This window comes from Rhinolophus hipposideros (genome assembly GCF_964194185.1).
Source record: "Rhinolophus hipposideros genome assembly, chromosome: 23".
Classification (NCBI taxonomy): Eukaryota; Metazoa; Chordata; class Mammalia; order Chiroptera; family Rhinolophidae; genus Rhinolophus; species Rhinolophus hipposideros.
This window is the reverse complement of record NC_138069.1, coordinates 30,535,796-30,558,573: the sequence shown is the minus strand read 5'-3', so window position 1 is coordinate 30,558,573 and position 22,778 is coordinate 30,535,796. Positions and strand designations below refer to the sequence as shown.

The 22,778-nt window shown below is 47.5% G+C and overlaps 1 protein-coding gene across 2 annotated transcripts in view; it reads left to right on the top strand.

Moving 5' to 3' along the window:
* The first annotated feature begins 1,390 nt into the window (after window positions 1-1,390).
* CCNJL (cyclin J like) overlaps window positions 1,391-22,778 on the top strand; it is a 44,406-nt gene continuing 23,018 nt past the window's right edge. The window contains exons 1-2 of one of the 2 annotated variants that reach the window (XM_081035313.1): window positions 1,391-1,483; window positions 1,855-1,969. In XM_081035313.1, coding sequence (XP_080891439.1) covers window positions 1,907-1,969 — 63 coding nt within the window. In that variant the 5' untranslated portion in view covers window positions 1,391-1,483; window positions 1,855-1,906. The other variant, XM_081035314.1, reaches the window with a different exon arrangement.

Sequence of the window (22,778 nt, the reverse complement as noted above, 5' to 3'; positions counted from 1 at the left end):
TGATAGCTTTGCAATATGTTTTAAGATTTGGTAACATAGGACTACCTGTCCATTGAAAAAAAAAATCTTAGGTTTTCTTAGATACTCTTCCATTTGAGTGTAAGAGAAAGTTATGTCATTCCTCCCTCACTCCCACCTACCTACACCCATTAGATTTTTATTAAAAGAGTTAATTTGGGTGAAGTTGGTATTTTCACCTTCTATTTCTTCAAGCCTTTCTTGTTTTAACCTTTATAATTTCTTAAGAGCACTTTTTGGCAAGTTTATTCCTAGGTACACTTTTACAAGAGTTCATAATGTTTTTTTATTATTATTGAAACTGCTCTTTAAGCTCCAATTGAAGTTTATCAACCCTGACTTTAAAATTTTTTCCAGGTGGGTATTAGCTTGCAGGAAACCAGTCAGAAACTAAAGGCTCTTTAGTAGCAGCTATTTATTGAGTGTAGTTGGCATAGCGATTATCCCTTTACACGAATTATCTTATTTAGAGATAGATATCCCCAACAGGTTGGTGCAATTTTTATTCCCATTTTACACATGAAGGTTCCCAGCCTTAGAGAGTCTGAGGAACTTGGCAAATACCACCCAGTTGGTAGGTGGATTTGAAACGGGTCTGTGAGTCTCCAAAAGTATCACAAAAAACAATCAGCCGATGCTGTGCCATCAGATGAGCTGATTCAAGGGAGAACCTTTCCGAAAACAATCAACTGAATTACACAGACAATGCTTTCCACCCGCAGGTCCCTCCCCAAAGACTGGTTTTCCTCCAGTGTACGGCATAGACCTGTACTTTGCAGTAGCACAATAAATACCAGCTGATTTACTGAGCGTCCATGAGAATTAAGGATTCGTGGACAACCGAGAGTGGCTTTTCTGGAGCTTTCGTGAGAATTGTCCGTATCTGCCTCCCATCGCAGACCAGGTTCAAAAAAAAAAAAAAAAACCAAACAAAAACAAAACAGGTGGAACCTACGTAACGTTGACAAGAGCAGCGCACGCAGGAGACAGAACTTTCTGGCGCATCCTGCCCGCGCGTTTCACGCGTGGTGCGCGCAGGTGGCGCCGCGCTCCCTGCGCTCCCCGCGTAAGCCCGTGGGGTGCTCAGGAGGCCACCCCGAGCCTCCGCCAAGGTGAGGGGAAGCTTTCCACCCGGGCGGGGAGGAGGGCGGGCAGGAAACAGAGCCAGCGCAGGCGAAAGAAAGACTCCAATTCCCAGCCCCCCGCCCCGCGGGGTACGGGGGCCGGCAGCGCATGCGCGAGGCCCGGCCCCCAATTCCCGGAGCGAGGGAGGGAGGCCCCCGGCGGCCCGGAGCCTGCGAGCCGCCGCGGGACCCGAGCGCACGCAGGGGCGCGGCGGCGCGGGGGCGAGCGGGGCTGCGGAGGCGGCCGTCGAGAGCGTGGAGCGCCGGGCGCGAGGGCCGGGGGCGGGCTCAGCGCTGGGAGGGGCCTGGCGCCCGCAGCCCCCCACGCCGGAGAGGGATGCGTGAGTTTCGCCCCGGCCCGAGGGCAGGATGTGGGAGCAGGACAAAGGCTGGGCGGCGGGGGAGGAGTTGGGGACGGCGAGCCGGTGGCCGCGGCCGGAGCCCCCGCCTCGGGCGGGCTAGCGGAGTCGGCAACTTTCTCTGCAACTTTTGCAAAAGGGAAGACAATTCTGCCAGTGATTGCACAGCTCCAGGTCGCCCCAGGTCCCACGGACAGAGGGGAGGGGACACCGCAGCCTTCCCGGGATGGGCGGCGACCCCCCAGCCCTGCCGAGCTGGTCGGGAGGGGGGCTCCCGGCGGGGGGCGAATGGGAATGCGGGCGGTGAGAGCCCGGGGGCGCCGCGTCCGCTGAGGTAGCTCGTGTCCACGCAGGGTGCGCCCTGAGAGCCGGGTAGCCTCGGATCGTGGCGCTGCACACGCGACGATGGATGAGCCGTGGTGGGAAGGGCGCGTCGCTTCGGACGTCCACTGCACCCTGCGCGAGAAGGTCAGTCCCTCCCCGCCCGTGTCGCTCGCACGACTGGGCATTTAAAGCCCCTTTTGCTCTCGACTCGGCTTGCTCAGGTCACCCCGCGGGCGAACTGGGAACTCCCGGTGCCTTTCTTTCCTCCTGCCCTTAGCCCCTTCCCGGAGAGTCCGGGTGAGAAACGAGATTGTAGAGTTTAAGTTGGTTTTTCTGATTAGGAACCCAGAGCTTCAAACCAGCTAAACCGAGAGAGCCACTGTGTACTCTTGAAGGCGGTATTCCCCACAGTATTTTCACCCAAGATCATTTTAAATGGTACATGAGTGGGCTTAAAAAATATTTTAATGTGCAATTTAAAGACGTATGTAAGCAAGTTCCTCGTAGAGTAAATGATGCTGATTTTAGTAGTTCCTTTTAAAATAAAGTAAAAGCAGTGACTCAATATTAGGAAATAGTAAGTAAATGACAGTATAAGGTCATAATACATAGTTATGCTCTCCCAATATCTCTCGGATGGGACTGAATAAAATGTTAGAAACACTAATCTAAATGAGAGGCTATAAATCTAGGAGGATGTGAAGAGAAAACAAACACTCCCTGCCAGTTTGCCTCCGGTGGCAGAAGGTGGGGGCAGCTGAAATGTGATGCCTACACTCCCCTCGCCTCAAAGAGAGAAGTGCTGATGGGCACTGAGAAGGTGGAAAAGGCCAGGTGGGCTGGAGGCATGGCCTGTGTGTCTTGCCTCCTGCTCCAGGGATGAGACTGGGAGGCGTGGGTTTGGGGAACAGGTGTGAAATAAGAGTGTATTAGATCCCTAGGGCTGCCATGAGAAAGTACCACAAATGGGGGCACTTAAAAACAATGGAAATGTGTTCTCTCCCAGTACTGGAGGCCAGAAATCTGAAAACAAGGTTTCAGCCAGGCCATTCTACTCCTCTGCGTTTCTCGGCTTGTAGATCTCACTGCAATGTCTGACTGTTGTCACATGGCATTCTAGCTGTATGTGTGTGTGTCTGTTTTCTCTCCTTATAAGGACACCAGTCATTGGAATAGGGTCTACTTTAATCTCATATGACCTTATCTTAATTTAACTAATTACTGTACATCTGAAAAGACCCGATTTCCAGATATGTCCATTTGACACAATCTAGGTTCCAGGTAGACATGAATTTGGGAGGACACTAGTCAACCCAGTACAGGGAGAGTGAGGTTTTTTTAGTGGGGTGCCTGGGTCTCTACACAGACAGGTCCCACAGCCAGTGCATTTGTACCCAATATCTATGGAATTCTGTTTTAAAAGTCAGTAGCTATACAAAGTTTTTTCCTCATTTGGAAGTAGCTGTCTTCCAGTCACAATTAAGTTTTTTTTTTCTTTTTTCCTGTACCTACTAGTCCATCTCTGCCTTGTGTTGCTTGTCCGGGCTGTAACTTTCCTTTGCTTCCCTGGGTCTTCTCCCTGGAGCAGAATGGCCAAGGTGCAGCACATTCTGGACATTTGGAGAAGAAATCCAGGTCTTAGTGTTTGATTAAAGTGGGGTAGTAGACCAGGCAGTTCGGTCTTGGTCCTTTTCTGGAGGTGAGGGCTAAATGAATTAGTGAGGGCTGCCATGGAAATTGGGCTTCCGTGTTTATCAGGGGCTCCAGTGGTTGTCAGTTCTGCTCATAGCTTAGGAGGAACGACTTTGACCTTATTTGCCCCTTTCTAGCAGGAAGGATTTCTGAGAACAGTGTAAATTCAACCAGCTCAGTTCCCTGAGAATCCCCAATCTTTTATAAATAAGTGAGCGTGTTCTAATCTCTCCTCTAGCCACTCAAAGGAACAGGGCAGGCAGGTCCCCATTAATTGTCTTCGCCCATGTCATAGAGCCAGTTCACAACTAGGCTGCCTACCTTGAAGGAGAATGGGTTTATCCAGGTTTTACAGGTTAGAAGTAGAAAACTCAGTCGGGTGAATGCTCCGGCTTACCTGTGACTTGAAGCTGGACTTACAGGGTAAATCCTGGGTTACTTTGGTTATAATGTCTCACCTCCCCAGTATATTAACTATTTTTCTTCTTTGTTTCTTCTCTCTGTTCAAAGAAGATGCTTCTCAAGAAAATTTGACTTAATGGAGAGTTTGCAGAGAAAAGTGAAGACTAGCGAGAACCCAGTATCCACACTGTTCTCTTCTTTCTTAAGGAATGAGGGCTGGCCCTTTATTTTTCCCAGACAAGTAATTTTTTTTTTTTATTAAACATCTCTAATAATATATTCCTAACACCAGACACTTTACAAGTGTCTGGCACACAGTAGATACTATGTGTTGAACGTTGCCAGATGAATACAAAGCAAGTTACTATATATATGCTGTTGAATTGTCACATAACCATGGGCAGTTATCTTTACTTGACTGATAATGCAAGAAGCCGGGCTGGGGTCATGGAGATAGTGGGAACCCCACTTTGTCAGATGTGACGTTCCAGTATAACATTATACTACAGTATGTAAAATGGGACAACATGGAAATGAACCTTGGTATTGAATGCAAACCAGTAATGGCCATAAAAACCTGAGCTGGTTATTTAACCTCTTTAAACCTGGCCTCCATCATCCATCCTTCCACAATAGTCAGAACGTAGCGTGTGTCACTTCCCTGCTTAAAGACCTTCAGTGTCATCCCATTGCACTTAGAATAAAATTCCCAGTCATTACCACCACTTGTAATGCCTGACACAATCGAGCCCTGGCCTATTCGCCTGCCTTGTCTCTTACCCCCTCGCAGACGGACCCCCTTTTTCTTCCTTGAGTAAGTCAAGCTCATGTGTGTCTCAGGGTCTTTGCACTGGCTGTATTTGTTGTCTGCTTTTCTCTATTGCTGTTCCTCTGTGTCAGTCTATCAAATCCTCCTGTCTTGTTTTTCTCTACAGCATTTACTAGCATTGGGAATTATTTCCTTTGATGATCTTTTCCTCCATACCAGAATATATCCTCCCCAACAATAGGCCTGTGCGTGTGTTGTTCAGTGCCGAGCCTCAGTGCCTAGACAGAAACTCCCCAATCTGTGTGGCATGATGAGAAGGACGCATCCCCCAAAGTGTACACTTAATAGGGTCTGGAGTCGAACAACAGGTTGAGGGCCACCTTCTTTGTTCTTAAAGCTTCTCCCCTCCACCACATGCCCCGCCCCTAACTTCATGCTTATTTCTGTCACGGTCCTTGTCCCTATGTAGTAACTTTTCCTGCCCACTCGACTGAGCTGCATGCAGGCATGAGGTGCATCTGGTATTCCATTCAGCATTCCCGGACCCGCGTCTGGTGTGGAAAGGGCCTGAGCCGTGTCCACTGCCTCACCTGCTATGGGCACAGCCATTGGGAGAGCACAGAAGGGAAGGACCAGGCTCCAAGGGACTCTTCTGGGGCATGTCAAATGGACGTGCTAGAACGTTTCCCGGAGATCCTTGTCGGGTCGTTAGCGAATGCCAGAAGATGCCCCCTGGCCTGGGCAGTCTGTGAACAGCCAGGATGTTGGCTGTGGTGCCTGGTGCAGGAACAGGTGGAGGCTGCCTCCCAGCTTCCTACAGACTCGCACCTTCTTCTCTCAGATAATGCGGGGGGGGGGGGGAGGAGAGGGATAAGGGGAGGGTTTAGAAGTGGAATTCCGCACAAGAGCAGATTTACTGGTGTGGACCAAAGTCCAGCGTAAGGATCTTAGGGAAAGAACTGTAGGTTGAGCCTAGGTAATAGAAATCCAGATTATCCCTCCCAGACTTTTGCCAGGAGTTTCCATTCTTCTCCCCAAATTTTATCTCCTAAGGAGCACAAAATAGATAGAACTTGGTCTGGTCTCCTTTCAATTTATGTCAATTTATGTCAATTTAATTTTCACTCCTATTAAATGGAAATGGTTATGTTAGTAAACGAAGGTTTAAAGACACTCACTCTGTGATTTAAGGCTTCTTGGGTGTGTGGAAGACTTTCTGAATATGAGTTTTGGGGATACTTGCAGGGGAAAAAATTCCCACCTTCTCAAAGCCATGTGACAAGCCGTACTTGATATGACCTGGTAGCTTTGTCTTTTGGTGCTTGGAGGAGACTGCACGCCACAGGCTCCCTCCTTTCCCATTGGGTGCTCGCCTGTTCCCAGGACTGGAGTCATGGAAGACCTTAGCTGTCTTCTCATCCTGTCCTAGATTTAAGATCTGCAGAACAACCAGCCACCCGGTGCATTTTTTCTACTCCCTGAAGCTTACTCCCTTGCACACCTAGAGAACCTGAGCTGTGTGAGACCACGGTTTCTTGAACCAGTGGACGGATAAAGCACATTTTTACTGATTTGTGACTAGATTTATACAAAGATCTTCCAAAACACCAACAAAAATGATGTTTAGTGGCTACTGTTTATTGAGCACTTTGTTTCAGGCAGTGTGCCAAGCACACCCCTGTACATTAGCTCATTTGTTCCTCATGTCTGCCCCATTGCTGTGATTGATGCCATTTTATAGGTGGGAAATTGCAAGACTCAGAGGGTGTGAGTAACTGACTTAAAATCAAACAGGTGATTGTATCTGAGCTCGAGTGTAAATTTATTTGAAAAAAAAACCATTTTAGCCAAGAAAAGGAGTACAGGGCAGGGAAGAATCGAGGCTCTGCCATCCATGACACTGTAGGCTCTGTATTTTAGTTTGTGTTATGATGGTTCTAGAAGATCGGGGTTCTCCCTAACCTACCCCCTGACAGGGCTCTCTTATGCTTGTGGTGCTCCAGCGAGACCCTAATCACCTGGTCCTTGGGATCCCTTCTGGAGGTAAGGATGAGGCTCTTAGTAGAAGGAGGCGTTTCTTGCAGTCCAACCTGCAGAGTTGGATGATCTGGGCTGCCCCTGGAGGTAAATACATAAAGGGGATGGAAGATGGGGGACTGGAAGAGAAATGGAGTGGAGGGGTTGGATGAGATATCATTCAAGGTGGCGTCCAGCTAGAGACTCCCCTACTCCAGCGGCTCATCTATATTCTGTAGGAAGCTGGGGGAAAACTGAATCAGAACTTGGCGTCCTCTCTCGCGTCCTTTATGTCTTAGAGTACGGAAGTGCTCAGTGTGCCCACACCACTCAGCCAAGATATGTATCTTATCTGTGGAAGAAGTGTATATTCTCGTAGCTTTCCTTTCATCTATAAACCGGGACAGTGATGTGATCCCTGCCCCACCTGCCTCCCAGGTGTCCTAGGAGAAAGTGGGTGTGGGCGCACTCCGTCATCAACCTCTGGGGCCTCTAGAGCCTTTGGATTGTGGGGTGGGGAAGGGGCTTGGCTAGCACTCTGGTTGGCTGGGAAGCCTGTGCTCTCTACGTGCAGGGAGGGCATTAAAGGCTTTGAACTGGCCCTGTGCCCCTGCCCTGGACTTGTTCTTTGTCTTCCTAAACCACACAGCCCCTTGGGTAAAGGAAGTGCAGCCAACATTCTGCAGTGTGTCTGAGCACCTGGCAGAAGGAGGTGACACTGGGTCAGCTCTTTTTTCATTTTTTTGAAGTTGTTACACACACACACACACACACACACACAGAGGCTGAGTTTGAATTGTCCTAAGGCACTGGGTTCCTTGCAGGTCACTGGAGCAGATGGTGCTGGAGCCTGGGCCTTCTTTGTGATAGAGATCTCGGCGCTAGTACCAGCAGCTACTTGGTCCAGAAATGGTCATCCCCTGATTCTAGTGGGTGGGTGGGGGGAGACAGGGAAAGGGAGAATCATCAGCACTGAAGCATCAGGAATTGGGGAGAGTCAATTATTGGAAGGAAAAGTTGAAAAAGAACCTAAATGTCATCAGAAGGAAATCGGTTTCACTGTGGTTCATCCATAGACTAAAAATGTGGCATAGTTATTAGCTGTGATGTGTTAGACAACTTTGTACTCATTGACAATTGATTTGTCTGATCATTGTAAAAATCCAAACAACTCAGCACTGCTGACTCCTTGGAGTGTACCACTGTTTTTCCCTTAACTTTTTATTATAGAAATTTTAAAAGATATGCAAAAATAGAATAGTAGAATGAATTCCTATGTACTCTTCACCCAGCTTCAGTACTTGTTTCATCTGTCCCCAGACAGCATGTCATTTTACCTGTAAATACCCACTAACAGATAAAGGATTTTAAAAAATGTAATAACCATGCCATTATTATACCTAACAAAATGAACAATTCATTAATATGTTCTATTGCCCTGTCCCCAGTGGTCTCAAAAATGGCTTTCCTAGGTGGTTTGTTAAATCATGACCCAGATAAGGTCCATGTATTACATTTCCTTAAAAATTACTCTAAGTCTTTTATTTTCTAAAGATCTCCCAGCCTCCCATCCCCTTAAAAAAATATTTTTCATGCCATTGATTTTTGGAGAAACCAGATCATTTATCCTGATGAATTTACCCTTGATTTGTCCTATTTCTTCATGGTATTGTTCAACTTAAGTTCTCTATTAACATTTGGTTTATATACTTCCCTTCACTTGTGGGATTCTAACCTACTTGTTTTCTAGCTGTCAGCTCAAACATCACTTCCTCAGAGGTGTCTTTCCTGAGTCCCAGACAAGGTCAGGCTGGTCCCCTTGTTGTGTGTTCTCAGATCATGCTGGATTATTCCTTTAGCACTCAGCACAATTTATAATTATATAGCTATAAATGCAATTGTTTGATTCAGATCCACCTCGCTCCCTAGACAGCAGGCCCGTGCAGAAAGGCAGGGGCTGTGTCTCTCCAGTTCTGAGCAGTTCCTGCAGACGAGGCCCCCTCATTGGTATGTGCACGCACACCCCAGACACCTTATCTGGGGTCAGTACCTTACAGCCCACACATTGTCTTCCTGGACCTCACTGTTGAAATAGTCTCAAGGGGCAGGGGGGCAGGGAGGGTGTAGGTTGAACAGCTGCCAATAACTCCATCTTTCAGGTAGAGAAACAGCCTCCAAGGGCTTGAGCACTTGGCCAAGCCCCCCCTATTAAGTGGGAGAGCTGGGGCCTTAAAACTTTGCAATCTGCTGTCCAGAACCTGACTTTCGACAAGCAGAGGAATTGCAACCAGTCTTGACATCAGTGATGGTGTAACACAAACTTCCCCTTCAGGGGGCTGACACTGAGCAGCTATGAAGAGGTGAGAAGGCGCATGTCGGTGTGGGGTGGGGGGTGTTAAGCTATTGGCTCCACAGTTGAAATCTCCTGTTGGTCTATCTCCTTTTGTGTTCACTTTCTGTTTTGAAATAATTTCAAACGTACAGAAGAGTTGCCAGCACAGTACACAATTGTGAACATTTTTTTTTTTTTAAGATTTTATTGGGGAATGAGCAGTATGTACTTCCAGGACTTTTTTCCCCCCAAGTCAAGTTGTTGTCCTTTCAGTCTTAGTTGTGGAGGGCGCAGCTCAGCTCCAGGTCCAGTTGCCGTTGCTAGTTGCAGGGGGCGCAGCCCACCATCCCTTGTGGGAGTCGAACTGGCAACCTTGTGGTTGAGAGGACTCCCTCCAGCCAACTGAGCCATCCGGGAGCTCAGCGGGAGCTCAGCTCAAGGTGCTGTGTTCAACCTTAGTTGCAGGAGGCGCTGCCCACCATCCCTGGCGGGACTCGAGGAGTTGAACCGGCAACCTTGTGGTTGAGAGCCCACTGCCCATGTGGGAATCGAACCGGCAGCCTCTGGAGTTAGGAGCACGGAGCTCCAAGCCACCAGGCCGGCCCCCACAATTGTGAACATTTTAACACACTTGCCTTACCATTCTCTTTTCCTGTCTTTATACATTTTTTTTTGGTACTAAGTTACAAGCACAGTACCCCATTATTCCTTAATGCTTTGGGGTGTATTTTGCATGGTTACTTTTAAGATGGGCCGTGAAGTGGTTTCTGACAGAGTTTTTGTCAACCACTAGAGACATCTTCCTAGGTGTCAGGGGGCCTTTTTGGGAAGACGGGATTCGGCATTTTGGTTGGGAAGGAGGAAACTGGCACGGCTAGCCTTTGCTGGCTATGAGTCTGGGGAAAGCAGAGTTCTGGCTTGCTTCCTTGGACGGTCTCTGTGGCTTGGTTGGCAGGCAGCCTCTTTATTGAGCATTTACTGAGCCCCACATGTACCCTGCAGACCCGGGGGAGGCTCTCCAGAAGAGGCCATGGGCCCCACTCTGGAGGCCCTCAGTGTCAGTAGTGGTTGTCCACATTAATGAGTGCTTGCTCTTCCCTTTCATTATCATAAGGCCTCAGACAATTCCCTCTAGTAAGTACTGTAATTATCCCCATTTTACAGATGGGACCTGCTAAAATTTAGAGAATTAAATCACTTACTAACCTCACAGGGTGCTCTGATCATAAATTCCTAACTGGGCAGGTCATGATGGATAGTCATGCTCCAGACGTGACTCTTTAGTAAAAGGCTTATCTTTGCCTTAAGCCAGCCCTGCCCATGGTTTCTGTGCATCATGGCTTAACACACCTCAAGAGAGCACACGATCTTAAAACTGTCCTATAACTCAGTCCCCGCTTTGCTTTCTCCCACCTCCATGTGATCTCTTTTATGACCCATCCTTAATTTCAAATGCATAAAAGAAGCTACAACATGTTATTCTCGGGAGCATTGGAGGTCTTGCTCCCCAGCATATGTCATCCGTTTGGCTCAAATAAACTCTTATAAAACTTCTAAATAAATAAACAAGCAAATACATCTATACATACGTGACTTACACAAAGCCATACAGCTAGTAGATGGCAGAGCCAAGATCTGAACCCAGGCTCTTAACCACTGTACCAACAGTGACGTCCAGTTGCCTAGGCAGCTATGAAAAGCTTCAAAGAGGTGCTGTGTGAGCCGGGTTCAAAGAAGAAACAAGCTTTCTAGACAGAGAGGGGTGGAGGAGGTTCACCCACCAGGGCCCAGGGCAGCACCTGATGGTCCTGCATCAGTGACCTTTGAGGGGCAGTCTGGTGAGTGGGGAGGAGACGGAGATGGGTCAGGAGCATTGGCTCTGGGGCTGCTGGTCTCTCTAGGTGTCTGCACTCGTCCTGAGGGCACATGGAGGGCTGTCAGGAGGATGTGAGGAGAGTGTGCCGGATCCCTGGAAATGGCCTTGGAGACTGGGTGTTGACAGTGATCCAAAGAGATGGCATCTGAACCAGGGCAGGAAGTGGGGAGACTTGAGCGTTTTAGGAAATAGTGTCAAATGGAATGAAAGATTTCAGGTTTCATAGTAGTTGGAACAAAGTAATTTTCCATTGCTGAGCATGACTGGCCTTTTTCACAGGGCGCATTGGTCTTAGAAAGCTCCTTCTATACCGTGTTTCCCCGAAAATAAGACCTAGCTGGACAATCAGCTCTAACGCGTCTTTTGGAGCAAAAATTAATGTAATATTTTACTTATTTTATAGTAAAATAAGACCGGGTCTATAATATAATATAATAGTCTGGCTAGGTCTTATTTTCGGGGAAACCTGGTAGTAATTGTTAGTTTCTATGTAATCTTTGAAGACTCCCACTGCCCACCAAATTAAGGGAGTTGAGTTTACTGGGCACCTACGATATGCCAGACACTGTTAAATGCTTGATGCACGTTATTTCATGTGATTATTAGAGTTCTTTTTAAAAAAGAAAAGTTAAGTGTCCTGACCGAAGCACTAGTAGTTCTTGAACATCAGTGTCCATTCATTCTTACCCTCAATACATCATGTTTAGCGGCCAGCCACATACCAAGCACTGCTAGCCAAAGGGGATTTAGTGTATTGTGTCACATAATGACGTTTCGGTCAACAGCAGACTGCATGTACAACAGCAGTCGCATACAATGAGAATGGACCCGAGTTTCCTGTAAGAAATGGAAGGCTATATTGTCTAGGAGGATTTTGTTCTTTCTCTGACAGGAGCAGTATTTGTGGGGCTTGGCAGTGGAGTCCTCCTCCCTCACAGCGCCTTAATTTTGAGTGCAGAGATTATATCCCCAGTCAGCCTCTGAAGTGTTTCAGCACCGAGCAGCTTCTCCCCCTCACCCCCCAGCACTACATATTCCGAGGGTGCTACAACCCTCCCAGATCTACCTCTGTGGTCTTCAGAGTACATTGCTGTAAGTTCTTTGTTGAGGACTTACGATCCTTTATAAGGACCCAGATACATAGGAGTGACCTTCACAAGAATTAAGGACCACTGCCACTTTAATAAAGTGGTGGCATGGAGCCAGCCTGTCCCTGCACTTTGGAGATATTTTCAGGTTGTAATGACGTAAAGCATGGATTTTATTTCTCTCACCAATTTGGTGCCAAAGAGAGCCCTTTGCGCCAGATTGGGTCAATGGAACCAAAACCAAATTTGCAAAGTCAAAATACTGAGTGCACAATTCTATGCCCTCTCCGTGGTAAACACCTCTTTTTTATGAATTTGCATAACAAAGTTCCTTAATCTGACCACTGCTCCAACAGGCGATAGCTGAAACCACATTGCCGTGACAATCCCTTATGTTTCTTTACCTTCCTCTCTTGATTTCTCATTCCTACTGATCCTCAGGTCTTTTACCCCCTCCTGACCATCGTTATGACGGTGATTTACGCCTTACCCAGTCAGTTTCTTCTCAATGGTTTCAATGTAAGGGCTTGTGGGACAGTATTTCTGAAGTCTAGTGTAGTGTACAGTCGTGTCCTAGGCTTCACATTCACTCACCAATCACTCTCTGACTCACCCAGAACAACCTCCAGTCCTGCAAGCTCCATTCATGGTAAGCGCCCTGTGCAGATGTGCCATTTATCTATTATACCATATTTTTACTGTGCCTTTTCTATGTTTAGCTATGTTTAGGTTCACACTTACCATTGTGTTACAGCTGTCTACAGTATTCAGTACAGTGACATGCTGTACAGGCCTGTAGCCTGGGAGCAATGGGCTCTACCTGTAGCCTAGGTGTGTAGTCAGCTGTGCCATCTAGGTGTGTATAAGTGCACGCTAAGATGTCTGCACGACAGAATTGCCTAACGACGCGTTTTTCAGAAGGAATCCTTGTCAAGAAGTGACGCACGACTGTCAGTGGTGAAGAAAACAACATTCTCTACGTTCACGGAGCTTACAGTTAAGCATCAGGCTCAAAGGAAGGGCTTATAAAATGCAGATAGGTGCCTAGCTGCGTGCCCAAGAAGTCTGATTCCGTAAGTCAGGAAATGGGGAATGTAGATTCCTTAGGCTGCCTCCAACTGGGTGGCTTAAAACAACCGAAGTTTATTCTCTCCCAGTTCTGGAGGCTAGAAGTTCAAAATCCGGGCCATGCCCCCTTCAGCGGCTCTGGGGACGATCCGTTCTTGCCTCTTCTATTCTAACATCTGTTGGTTCCTGGCGATCCTTGGCGTTCCTTGGCTTGTAGCTGCTACACTCCATTCTCTGCCTCCGTCTTTACATGGCCTCTCCCGGTCTCCAGCTTCGCCTCGTCTTTGTCTGTCTGTGTGTCTCTGTTTTCTCTTTTAATAAGGACATCAGTCATTGGATTAGGGCCAGTGGTAATCCAATAGGCCCTCGTTTTAATTTGATTGTATCTTTAAAGACCCTATTTCCAAATGAGGTGACATTCTTAGGTTCTGGGGAGACATGAGTTTTAGAGGGGGACACTGTCCAATTCAGTACAGGGAGGAAGCCTCCATTTTCAATAAATTCCCAGGAGATCCCAATGCTTGTGGTCAACTGACCACAGTTGCAGAAACCCTAGACTGTGGATCAGCAGGGGTGACTAGGGTGGTTGATGGTGGTAATGGTCACTTCACTGACCGGTTTCGAGCTGCGTATTAGGGTCAAGGGGCCTGAGAGAATCCATCAGAAGGAAGCTGGACGTGTGGAACAAAGAGCTTTTGAGGCCGCAGTGTAGGAATGGTAACCTATAAGGAAAGACAGAGAGATCCAAGGGTGGGACGTGTTACAGACACCCAGGGGATGTATGGAAGGTGACACCTGCCCCTAGATAATGGAGGACGTAGGAGAATGAGGGGCACCCACAGCCGGAAGGTGTGAGGTATATGGCCATGTTAGCAAGTTGCCAAAGTGAAGAACTTGGGGGCGGGGGTTATAAAAACACCATGAGTGTCGTCAGTGGAGGCTTTGGGAGGGTTCAGTGGCAGGGGTAGGAAGGGCCCACTGATGGGTGGGCAGACATGTCTTTGGCTACAGTTGGATGCCCAGCAGCTATAGCCAGGCCTAATGCAGAGTATGCTTGGAAGGACAGTGGCCTTGGCTCCTGGGAATGAGGGCGTGTGTCCAGAGCTGGTCCCTCTGCCATTTGCTGAGTTCAGGTGGCCAGTGAGAGGAGTGGTGGCTGTCGGTGACCTTCCTCACTGCTGGGAGGAAGCTAGAGGCCAGAAGTCAGCAAGGAGGGGATGTCACTGGCCATCCTCTCAACAATGTTGAAATAGTGTTCCTGCAGAGATGTTGATTCTTTACCGAAAATGCCTCCTTGGGTGTATGAAGCAATGGGATGGTGAGGGGAAGGAAGGTGATTTTCTGGCCTCGCAGGGCCTCCCAGGTCGGTGGTGGTGTGTAGTCTCGGTGGTGGTGTGTATTCTCTTACTCTCAGAGGCCTCTGAAGAACCTACTCACCCCCTCCCCTTTCTTTTTCCCTTTCAATTTGCAAGTCTCCACTTCCTGTTGGTCCCCTCGGTTACCCATGGTGTTACTTCACTGCTTGCTACTCTTTGTTCTCAGGCAGACTCAACCCCTGGAGCTGTTTCCCAAGCAGCTGGCCCAGTGCATGGAGGCCCAGCTTCCCTTAGGAAGCAAGCGGAGGGCACCAGTAAGGATGAGCACGGTGGGACACGCAGAGGAGGAGAACAGAGTGGTTTTCTTTCAGTGGTTAGTGTGGGAGAACAGCTCAACCCTGCTCTGTACCTTGCACTGTTTATGAAGTGCATGTCACACTCAAAGCTGTGTCCCACCCCTGAGGGATTGGCCAGCCCCTCCCATGTCCAAGTCCATGATTTGCCACCAACCTGTAATGTGACCTTGGCCTTTGGACTTCTGAGCCTCGGTTTCCTAGGTACTAATGTTAGTGGTAGTCTCTCTGCCTGGGCCCACCTCAGGGTGGGGGGTGCTAGGGTGGAGAACCTAAATTGAGTTATAGCCATAGCGGTCAGGGAGGTGATAGTCCTTTGAGAGAGAGAAGTGGGAGTCAGGATATACAGAGAAACAAGACAGGAAGGGCACATACTGACGTGCGTGTACTCAAAATGATCTCCTGCTGGTGGGATTGCTGGTGATTTTAATGTTCTTTGTACTCATCTGTATTTTCTAAAATTTCTATTGTGATTAGGTATTTTATAATTGGTTAAATATAACATCATTTTGGAAGGAAAACACAAACCTAAACTATCCTGTGGTGGCCCCAAAACATAGCATTAAGAGCATGGTGTCAGAAAACCCAGATTCAGATCCGTCATTTATTAATTGGGTGACCTTAAGCAGGTTGCTTAGCCTCTTAAGCTGTCCTTGTCTGGGATGCTGGAATGCTGGTGGGCTTGTTGGAGGATGAAAGGACAAAATGCATGGAAGACAGTGTCTGGCGAGTTCATGAAAATGTGCGTGCGTGTGTGTGTGCTTTCAAATTATACATACATATATATATACATATATATGTATATATATATGTGTATATATATATATATATATATATATATATATATAACAGAAAGGTGTATAAAACTTTTCACCATAATGAGCAATTCCAAATACTTATGAAGACCAGAGGGGAAGTACAGGAAACTCAGGGAGCTAAATTCCAGGGGAAAGATAAACACCATGGGGTGTTATGTGCCTCAGTCTACCCAATAGCAACATGGGGCTCCCAAGAAGGAAGCAGGTCAGTGTTTACAGAGAATTAAGAGCTTCCAAAATTATGTGTGTGTGTGTGTGTGTGTGTGTGTGTGTGTGTGTGTGTGTGTATGAATGAGATGGGGCAGGGGTGAAGGGATTTAATCTTTTTTTTTTTTTTTTTTTTTTTACTTTTTATGAAGGGATTTAATCTTGCATTCAGTCCCTGGACCCCCTCAAGGCAGGGCACCCAGCACTTGACTGCCTGGGGCTTCTGTGAGCTGCCGTCTGCAGCCTCTCGTGCCTGTCCTAGGCTCCTAATACCATGGCTGTGTGGAGGTTCTTACCAGGGCAGTTCTGCAGGTGGAAGCTATGGCTTTTAATCTCAGTGAGCTTTTCAGTAAACCTCTCAGCTTAGAATCATTAAAGTATTAGGCATTGTGCCAGGGATTTTTGCCAGAGTCTCACCGTGCAGATCCACTGGGGTTCAATTTTCCCCAGTGCACCAGTGCCAAGCCGCCAGCACCCTAAAGCACCATTTCCCAGAACAAGCTCTCTGGGATATTGTTCCTCTGACTCCCCAGAAGCGGGGGTGGGGTGGGGTGGGGGAGTGTGATCGTCTGTGGATTAATAAATTTAACCTAGAGTTTCCCAAAACTATATAAGTTTTTTCCTGAACAAATAATTCGGGGCCTCTAATGGGCTAATATATGATTCGTTTTAGGAGGAAGCAATGTAGTATCAGTGTTTCCCAAACTAATGGCCCACAGAACCCTTTCCTTCAGGGAGTATATCTTGGGACTCGGGTGTCATAGAACACACACTGGGAAACATTGCCTTTGAAATGACTGAGTATAGAGTGCATAATTCATAATTCTTGAAGCTTCTAGCCCTCTGGTAATATTGACCTGACTCCTCCTTAGTAATCCTCTATTGCTATTAGGTAGACTAAGGCACATGCCACCCCAAAGCAAGGAAGAGCTTTCCCTTTCCAATGGAATTCAGCACCCCAAACTTCCTGTACCTCCTCCCTGGTCTTCATGAGTATTTAGAATTGCTCATGATGATGAGTAGTTATATTCAACCTAAGATCAGGAGCAAATCATTGTTTCTTACTTTTTCAAGTATTTGCCATTACCCAAATTTGGGGAGTTGGGTATTTATTGAGCATCTCTTTTGTGTCAGGTATTGGGGTCACAGAGCTGCTGAACAAGATGAACCAGTCCCTGCCCTCATGATGTTTACAGTCAAGGGGTGAAGAACAGTAAAAGCGGATGGTTGGATGGTTGGTTGGATGGATGGATGGATGGATGGATGGATGGATGGATGGATGGATGGATGGATGAATGGATGCATGCTTGGGAAGTATCTGATAGAGACATAACCAGAGAACACTCTTTGCAGAAGTGACTTTTAAGCTGACATCCGAAGGATGAGTAGGTTAATCATAAAGCAATTAGAAAATAACACGGTGCAGGACACCAAGAGTTAAAATGAAGACTTCCCTTCCCTACCTCCCCTAATATGAAAAGCCAGGGGTGACTCGTTGAACTTTTACAATACACGTGACCCTCAGACTCCTCTGAGGTTAACCTCAAAGAGCCGGCAGAGCCTGTGTGTGAAAAGCACACACTGAATTTTTTTGCAACAGTGACAGTCCAGGGTCCCTGCCCAGCAGTCCTGACTGTGGGCTCGGAGGTCTTTCTAACTGCACTTGGGCTGGCCTGGCTCGTATTCCCAGGCTCTTCTGAGTCCAGCACAGGTGTGGAGTGGTTGCCACCTCTGCCAAGGTCAGCATGGCAAGAGTCGGGGTACAGCAGAGACAAGCTACTCACCTGGACTCTTCAGAAGCCTGTCCTAGCAGCCCTGCCACCTCTGTATGTAGCTCGGTTTGGGGTTTCATGTGGGTCATATCTTCGATTGTCTTTTATCTTTGGCCTGTCTCAGAGTTCTGTCCCTCTCAGATAATCCTCTTTTCTGCTCTGGAACCCCCAGGCGAGATCTTGAGCAGCAAGAAAAGTGGTTTCTAAAGCACTCAAGCCTGTCTTGACACTCACCACGTTCCTTTCCCTTTGAATGGCTCCTCTGGTCTTAGAAATGCTAGGGTTTCCTTCTCAGGGGGGCAGGTCCCCACATCCTATTGGTTAAACTAGGGAAGGATGATGCAGGGCGAGGTAAGGAAGACCTAGGGCAAGGGGGGCATAGCAGGCCACAGGCAGAGAGAGGGTCCTCCAGTTGGTGTTTGCTCAGGTCACACCTGTGTTCATCATACAAAACACTCCATCGGATATTCAGTAGCCTGAACTATGTGCCGGATACCAGAGGTACAGCCAGAACCAGAAGAGAGAAGGGGTTCCTCCCTCCGGACAGAGATCACATTCTGGGGGAGCAAGAAGGACCATTAATAAACAAGCACTTCAGTCAACAGTAACTGCTGACTGTGGGACCGCACGTGGGTGCTGATGAGTGGCCAGACGGAAGAGAAATGGCCCGGATGTCCAAAACGGGGGTCTGGTAAAGTCACAGCACAGCCTTACAGTGCAACAGTAGGCAGCCATTGAAAACCTCATTTCCACTGCTGTCTAAAGGGGACATGGGATGCACTTGTACGTATGATCCCATCTTGTGAAAGTTGGCGCTGAGAAGCATCTGAGGAATCCACATAAAAGTTAGTAGTGCTTCTCTCTATCGTGCATGAGGCATTATACGTGATATTTGTTGTTCTTTTGAAAATTTGCCAGAGAACACATTTAGAATTAGTAAAAAGAAAAATACCATTTCGTGGTAGGACCTTGGTGGGTCTTTGTGTCTTGTGAGGATGAAGGGGGCTGCCATGGATGTTACTATCAAAGGGTTGATTGTTTCAGTGACGACGTGTGGTAGCCAGGGAATTCTCAAGGATGTATTTTCAGTCGGGCCTTAATACAGTGACTATCTAGTCCCTCTCTCCATGTTTTTTTCTTTCAAACAGGAAACACCGTAATTGAAATAACAAACTGGTTAACTGTTGCATGTTTTTCAAAAATTCAGACAGTGTTGAAAAGCAGGAGAGTAAAAATCACCAGAGATCCCAGCCCCCTAAGATAACCACTGTTAACATTTGGTGTATTATCTAAGAGTCTTTTTCTAGCCTGTTGTGATTTTTAAAAATAAAATAAACTACTGGGATAACAAAAGCAGGTTTTTGTAAGATGGATTCTGCCTTCCCCCCAGAACTGCATATTGACCATCTGTCCCTCTTCCCTGCCTGGTCATCTGCTCCTCTCTAGACACGAGGTACATGTGCTCTCCTGTCCCCCTCAGGTGATAAAGAGCCAGCATCCGGGGAGGGAGTTTCAGGAAGCCTCTGCCTGCCCCTCCGCCCCTCTTCATCTTTGCCCTCCCCGCGGCCTTTCTGCTGGCTGTATTGATGCTGCCCCTGGCCCTGCGAGAGGAAGGTCACCGTGCCTGGCCGGGTTCCTGCCCCCTTTCCGCCCGCTGGCTGCTGCGAGCGTGCCTGCCAAGTGCCTGTCTAATCTGGGAGAGCTTTACAGGCTGTGCCCCTCGCAGGCTGCTCTGTTGTTTCTGGAATCCAGGCAGCTCAGCAGACCAGGGCTGCTTCATGCCCCTGGTTGCTGTGGCCTTCACGCTGACCCAGGTCAAGAGTGCGTGGGGGGAATGCGGCTCCTTAGAGCCCTTGTAATGAATGCCTTTCCCCCTAATTGGGTTAGGGAAGTAATCAGCTGAACTCTCAAACCAAACAGGGCAGGCTTGCTGGCGTCCCACATTGTTGTTCATTTGCTGAAGGATTGCGCTTGTCCCAGGGCCGAGAAGAAGCTGAGACTCAGCTCGTAATTCTATGTGGCTTGGGAGCTCTGCAGAGAAAAACTCGGTATAACCAGGGTGCCTTTCCGGCACAGGCCCCCAGCCCAGCTATAAAACATCAGGTAGAAAGCTGAATTCCCCCGTACAAAGCAGGTTCCTCAGAGCCAGACAGAGGCAAAAAAGCTTAACTTGTCTGAAGTCTGGTTGCCCAGTTTGAGAAAAAGGCCACTAACGCTTGCTGAGTACTGTAAATGTCAAATAATTTACATGTATGGTGGTGTGACCCCCATTTTCCAGATGAGGACACTGGGGTTCAGAATTCACATGCCCAAGGTTAGTAAATAGTGGGGTTGATCTTCTACCCCAGAACTGCCTGACTTCACAGTCTCTGTTGAGCTGCTCCCCCATACGTCGGTACAGAGAGGGACATCCTTGTATTCATTCTTTTTTTTTTCCTTTTGGTAGACGTAGTTTTTTAAGCAGTTTTAGGTTCACAGCAGTATTGAGCAGAAGGGACAGAGGTTTCCCATGTATATACGCCCTTCCCCCCACACCTGTACAGCCTCCCCCATTATCAACATCCTCACACAAGGGGTACCTTTTTTACAACCAATGAACCTACATGGACACATCATTGTCACCCAAAGTCCATAGTTTACATTAGGGTTCACTTTCAGTGTTCACATTCCGTGGGTTTGGACAAATATATAAGGACAAGTGTGCACCATTATAGTATCATTCAGAGAAGTTTCACTCCCTGAAAATCTTCTGTGCTCTGTCTATTCATCCTTCCCCCCAACCCCCAGCAACCACTGACCTTTTTACTGTCTCCATTGTTTTGCCTTTTCCAGAATGTCCTATGGTTGGAATTATACAGTTTGTAGCCTTTTCAGATTGGCTTCTTTCACTGAGTAATACACATTTCAGTTTCCTCCATGCCTTTTCACGGCTAGTCATTCTTTTTTACTCATGCAAATATTTTCTGAGCACCTGCCTCTGTGCCAGGAACATTCTGGGCCCTGGGCAAAGGGTATAGACAAAATGGGCATGGCCCCTGCTCCACGGAGCTAGAGTTTAGCAGGGAGAGACACATAAATAAGTAAAAATTTGGTATGAAGAACAGCGTGCTAAGAGAGAAAACAAGGGGCACATGATTTGAAATGAGGAGGGGTTGAGAAAACCTCTCTTAGGAAGGACATTTAAGCCAATATCTGAGGGACAGCAGAAATGGGGATGAAGAGCATTGCCAGCGGCTGTTCTAGCTTTCAGAATCCTCCCACCTTTGAGACTAGCCTTTTCCTGGAAGCCCGATCAGCTAACTCATATTTCACATGCATTGTTGTTACCTGTTCCAAAGTCTACAACTTTCTTTTATGCCCCGATGACTTCCTGTGAGAATCTGCGCAAGCCCGCAGACCTACAGAGGGAAGTGTACAGAGGGAAGACCTACTGTGTTTCCCCGAAAATAAGGCCTAGCCAGGCAATCAGCTCTAATGCGTCTTTTGGAGCAAAAATTAATATAAGACCCGGTCGTATAGTAAAATAAAATCCGGTATTATATTATATTACATTACATTACATTATGTTATATTTATTATATTTATATTATATTAAAGACCTGGTCTTATAGTAAAATAATACCAGGTCTTATATTAATTGTTGCTCCAAAAGATGCATTAGAGCTGATTGTCCGGCTAGGTCTTATTTTCAGGGAAACACAGTATAGGGTGTTGCTGTGAGCTCTCTTCTCCCAGTTGGCAAAAAGGGAAATCTGGGAGGAGTTAAGCTTCGCTGCACTGAGCAGGGAGGAAAGTCAGTCAGAAGGTTACATATCTGACTTGTGTTTTGGGGCTTTGAATCGCCTTGATGAGGGCAGTACAGCCTGGGCCAAAGTTCTCTTGGCTAATTTCCGGTAGCTGCTGCTTACCGAACACCAAGGATCTGTGATTGTGTTTTTTTCTTGTCAAGAGCCCTAGAGCCCTATAGCCTGAGGGCTTAGAGGAAATACACAAGTAGCTTGAAAGCTTGCGGGGGCTCCTGGAGGATGGCAAGGGGAGCCGCTGTTACAGGGAGCTGCAGCTTCACATATGGCCAGCTGTCTGGCCATAGCCTGGGAGCAGGCTGGCCAAGAGATCTTCATGCATGACCTCTATGCTCACATCGACACCCTCCTGTAAACCCTTCAGTGGCTCCCCATTGCCTCCAGCGCAGGCCAGATATCTTAGCAGGGCATGAAAGCTGGGACCCTGCCCACCCTCCCAGCCTTCTTTGTCCAGACCTACCCCACTTGTCTGGCTGTTCCAAGCACTCTAGAGTCCCCAGATGGGGCACCGACACCTGTGTGGTTTTGCAGGTGCTGCTTTTCCTGCTGAGCATTCTTTCTTAATCTTCAACAAGTCAGTTCCTAGACGTCCTTCCAAAACTTGTCTAGACCGCTCTCTCTTTGAGGTTCTCACTGACCTGCTACCGTCTACAGATGGTCACACCTTCCTCTATGGGCCCAGGGCACTCTGTATCACCACTTCATGTCAGTCCTTCTCTCCTCTCTTCTTCTCCTTCTTCCTCCCTTCATTTCTTCACCGATTATTTATTGGGCACCAGACCATGTTCTAGTCACACTAGAACATGGTGAGAAAACAAGGAAGAGCCCCCACCCTCAAGAAGTTTAAAGTCCCACGGTGTCCTCATACATCAAATAATGACGATGAAGGATACACCAAGCAGTCAGGTCTTTTCCTTCAAGAAGTTAAACTGGGGGTAAAAGCTCTTCTCCATGATTTAAAAAAATAAAAAAATTTTTAAAAAGTTGAAAAAAGTCTGCACTGAAAGTCTTTTCGTCTCAGATCTGTTGCTTGTTAAGTGAAGCCCTGGGGTTACAGGACTTTTTCAAATTCATTTTCTTCATATGTAAACATAAGGGAGAGGAACTAATTTATTCAGGCTTTGAGCACCTTCCAGGAGCAAAGCTCTGGGGCTCCCACAGGAGCTGGGTCCTGGCCTCTGCCTCTGTGGGGGAACAAGCCAGAAGAAAAGGGATCCCAGCATGAAATCTCAGCTCCAGCTTCACTTTCACAAGGCAGACAGCCCTGCCCTGAGAGAAGCTGGGGGCTCTTACCGCCCGCAGCTTTCCTTCCTATGTTGATTAGTGTGGAATTCTGTATTTGTCTTATTTGTATTTGATCGCCTTCTCGCTCTCTTCTACTGGCCATAAACTCCATGAGCATGGGTGATGTGTCCGTCGTATATTTTAATAACAGCTTTAT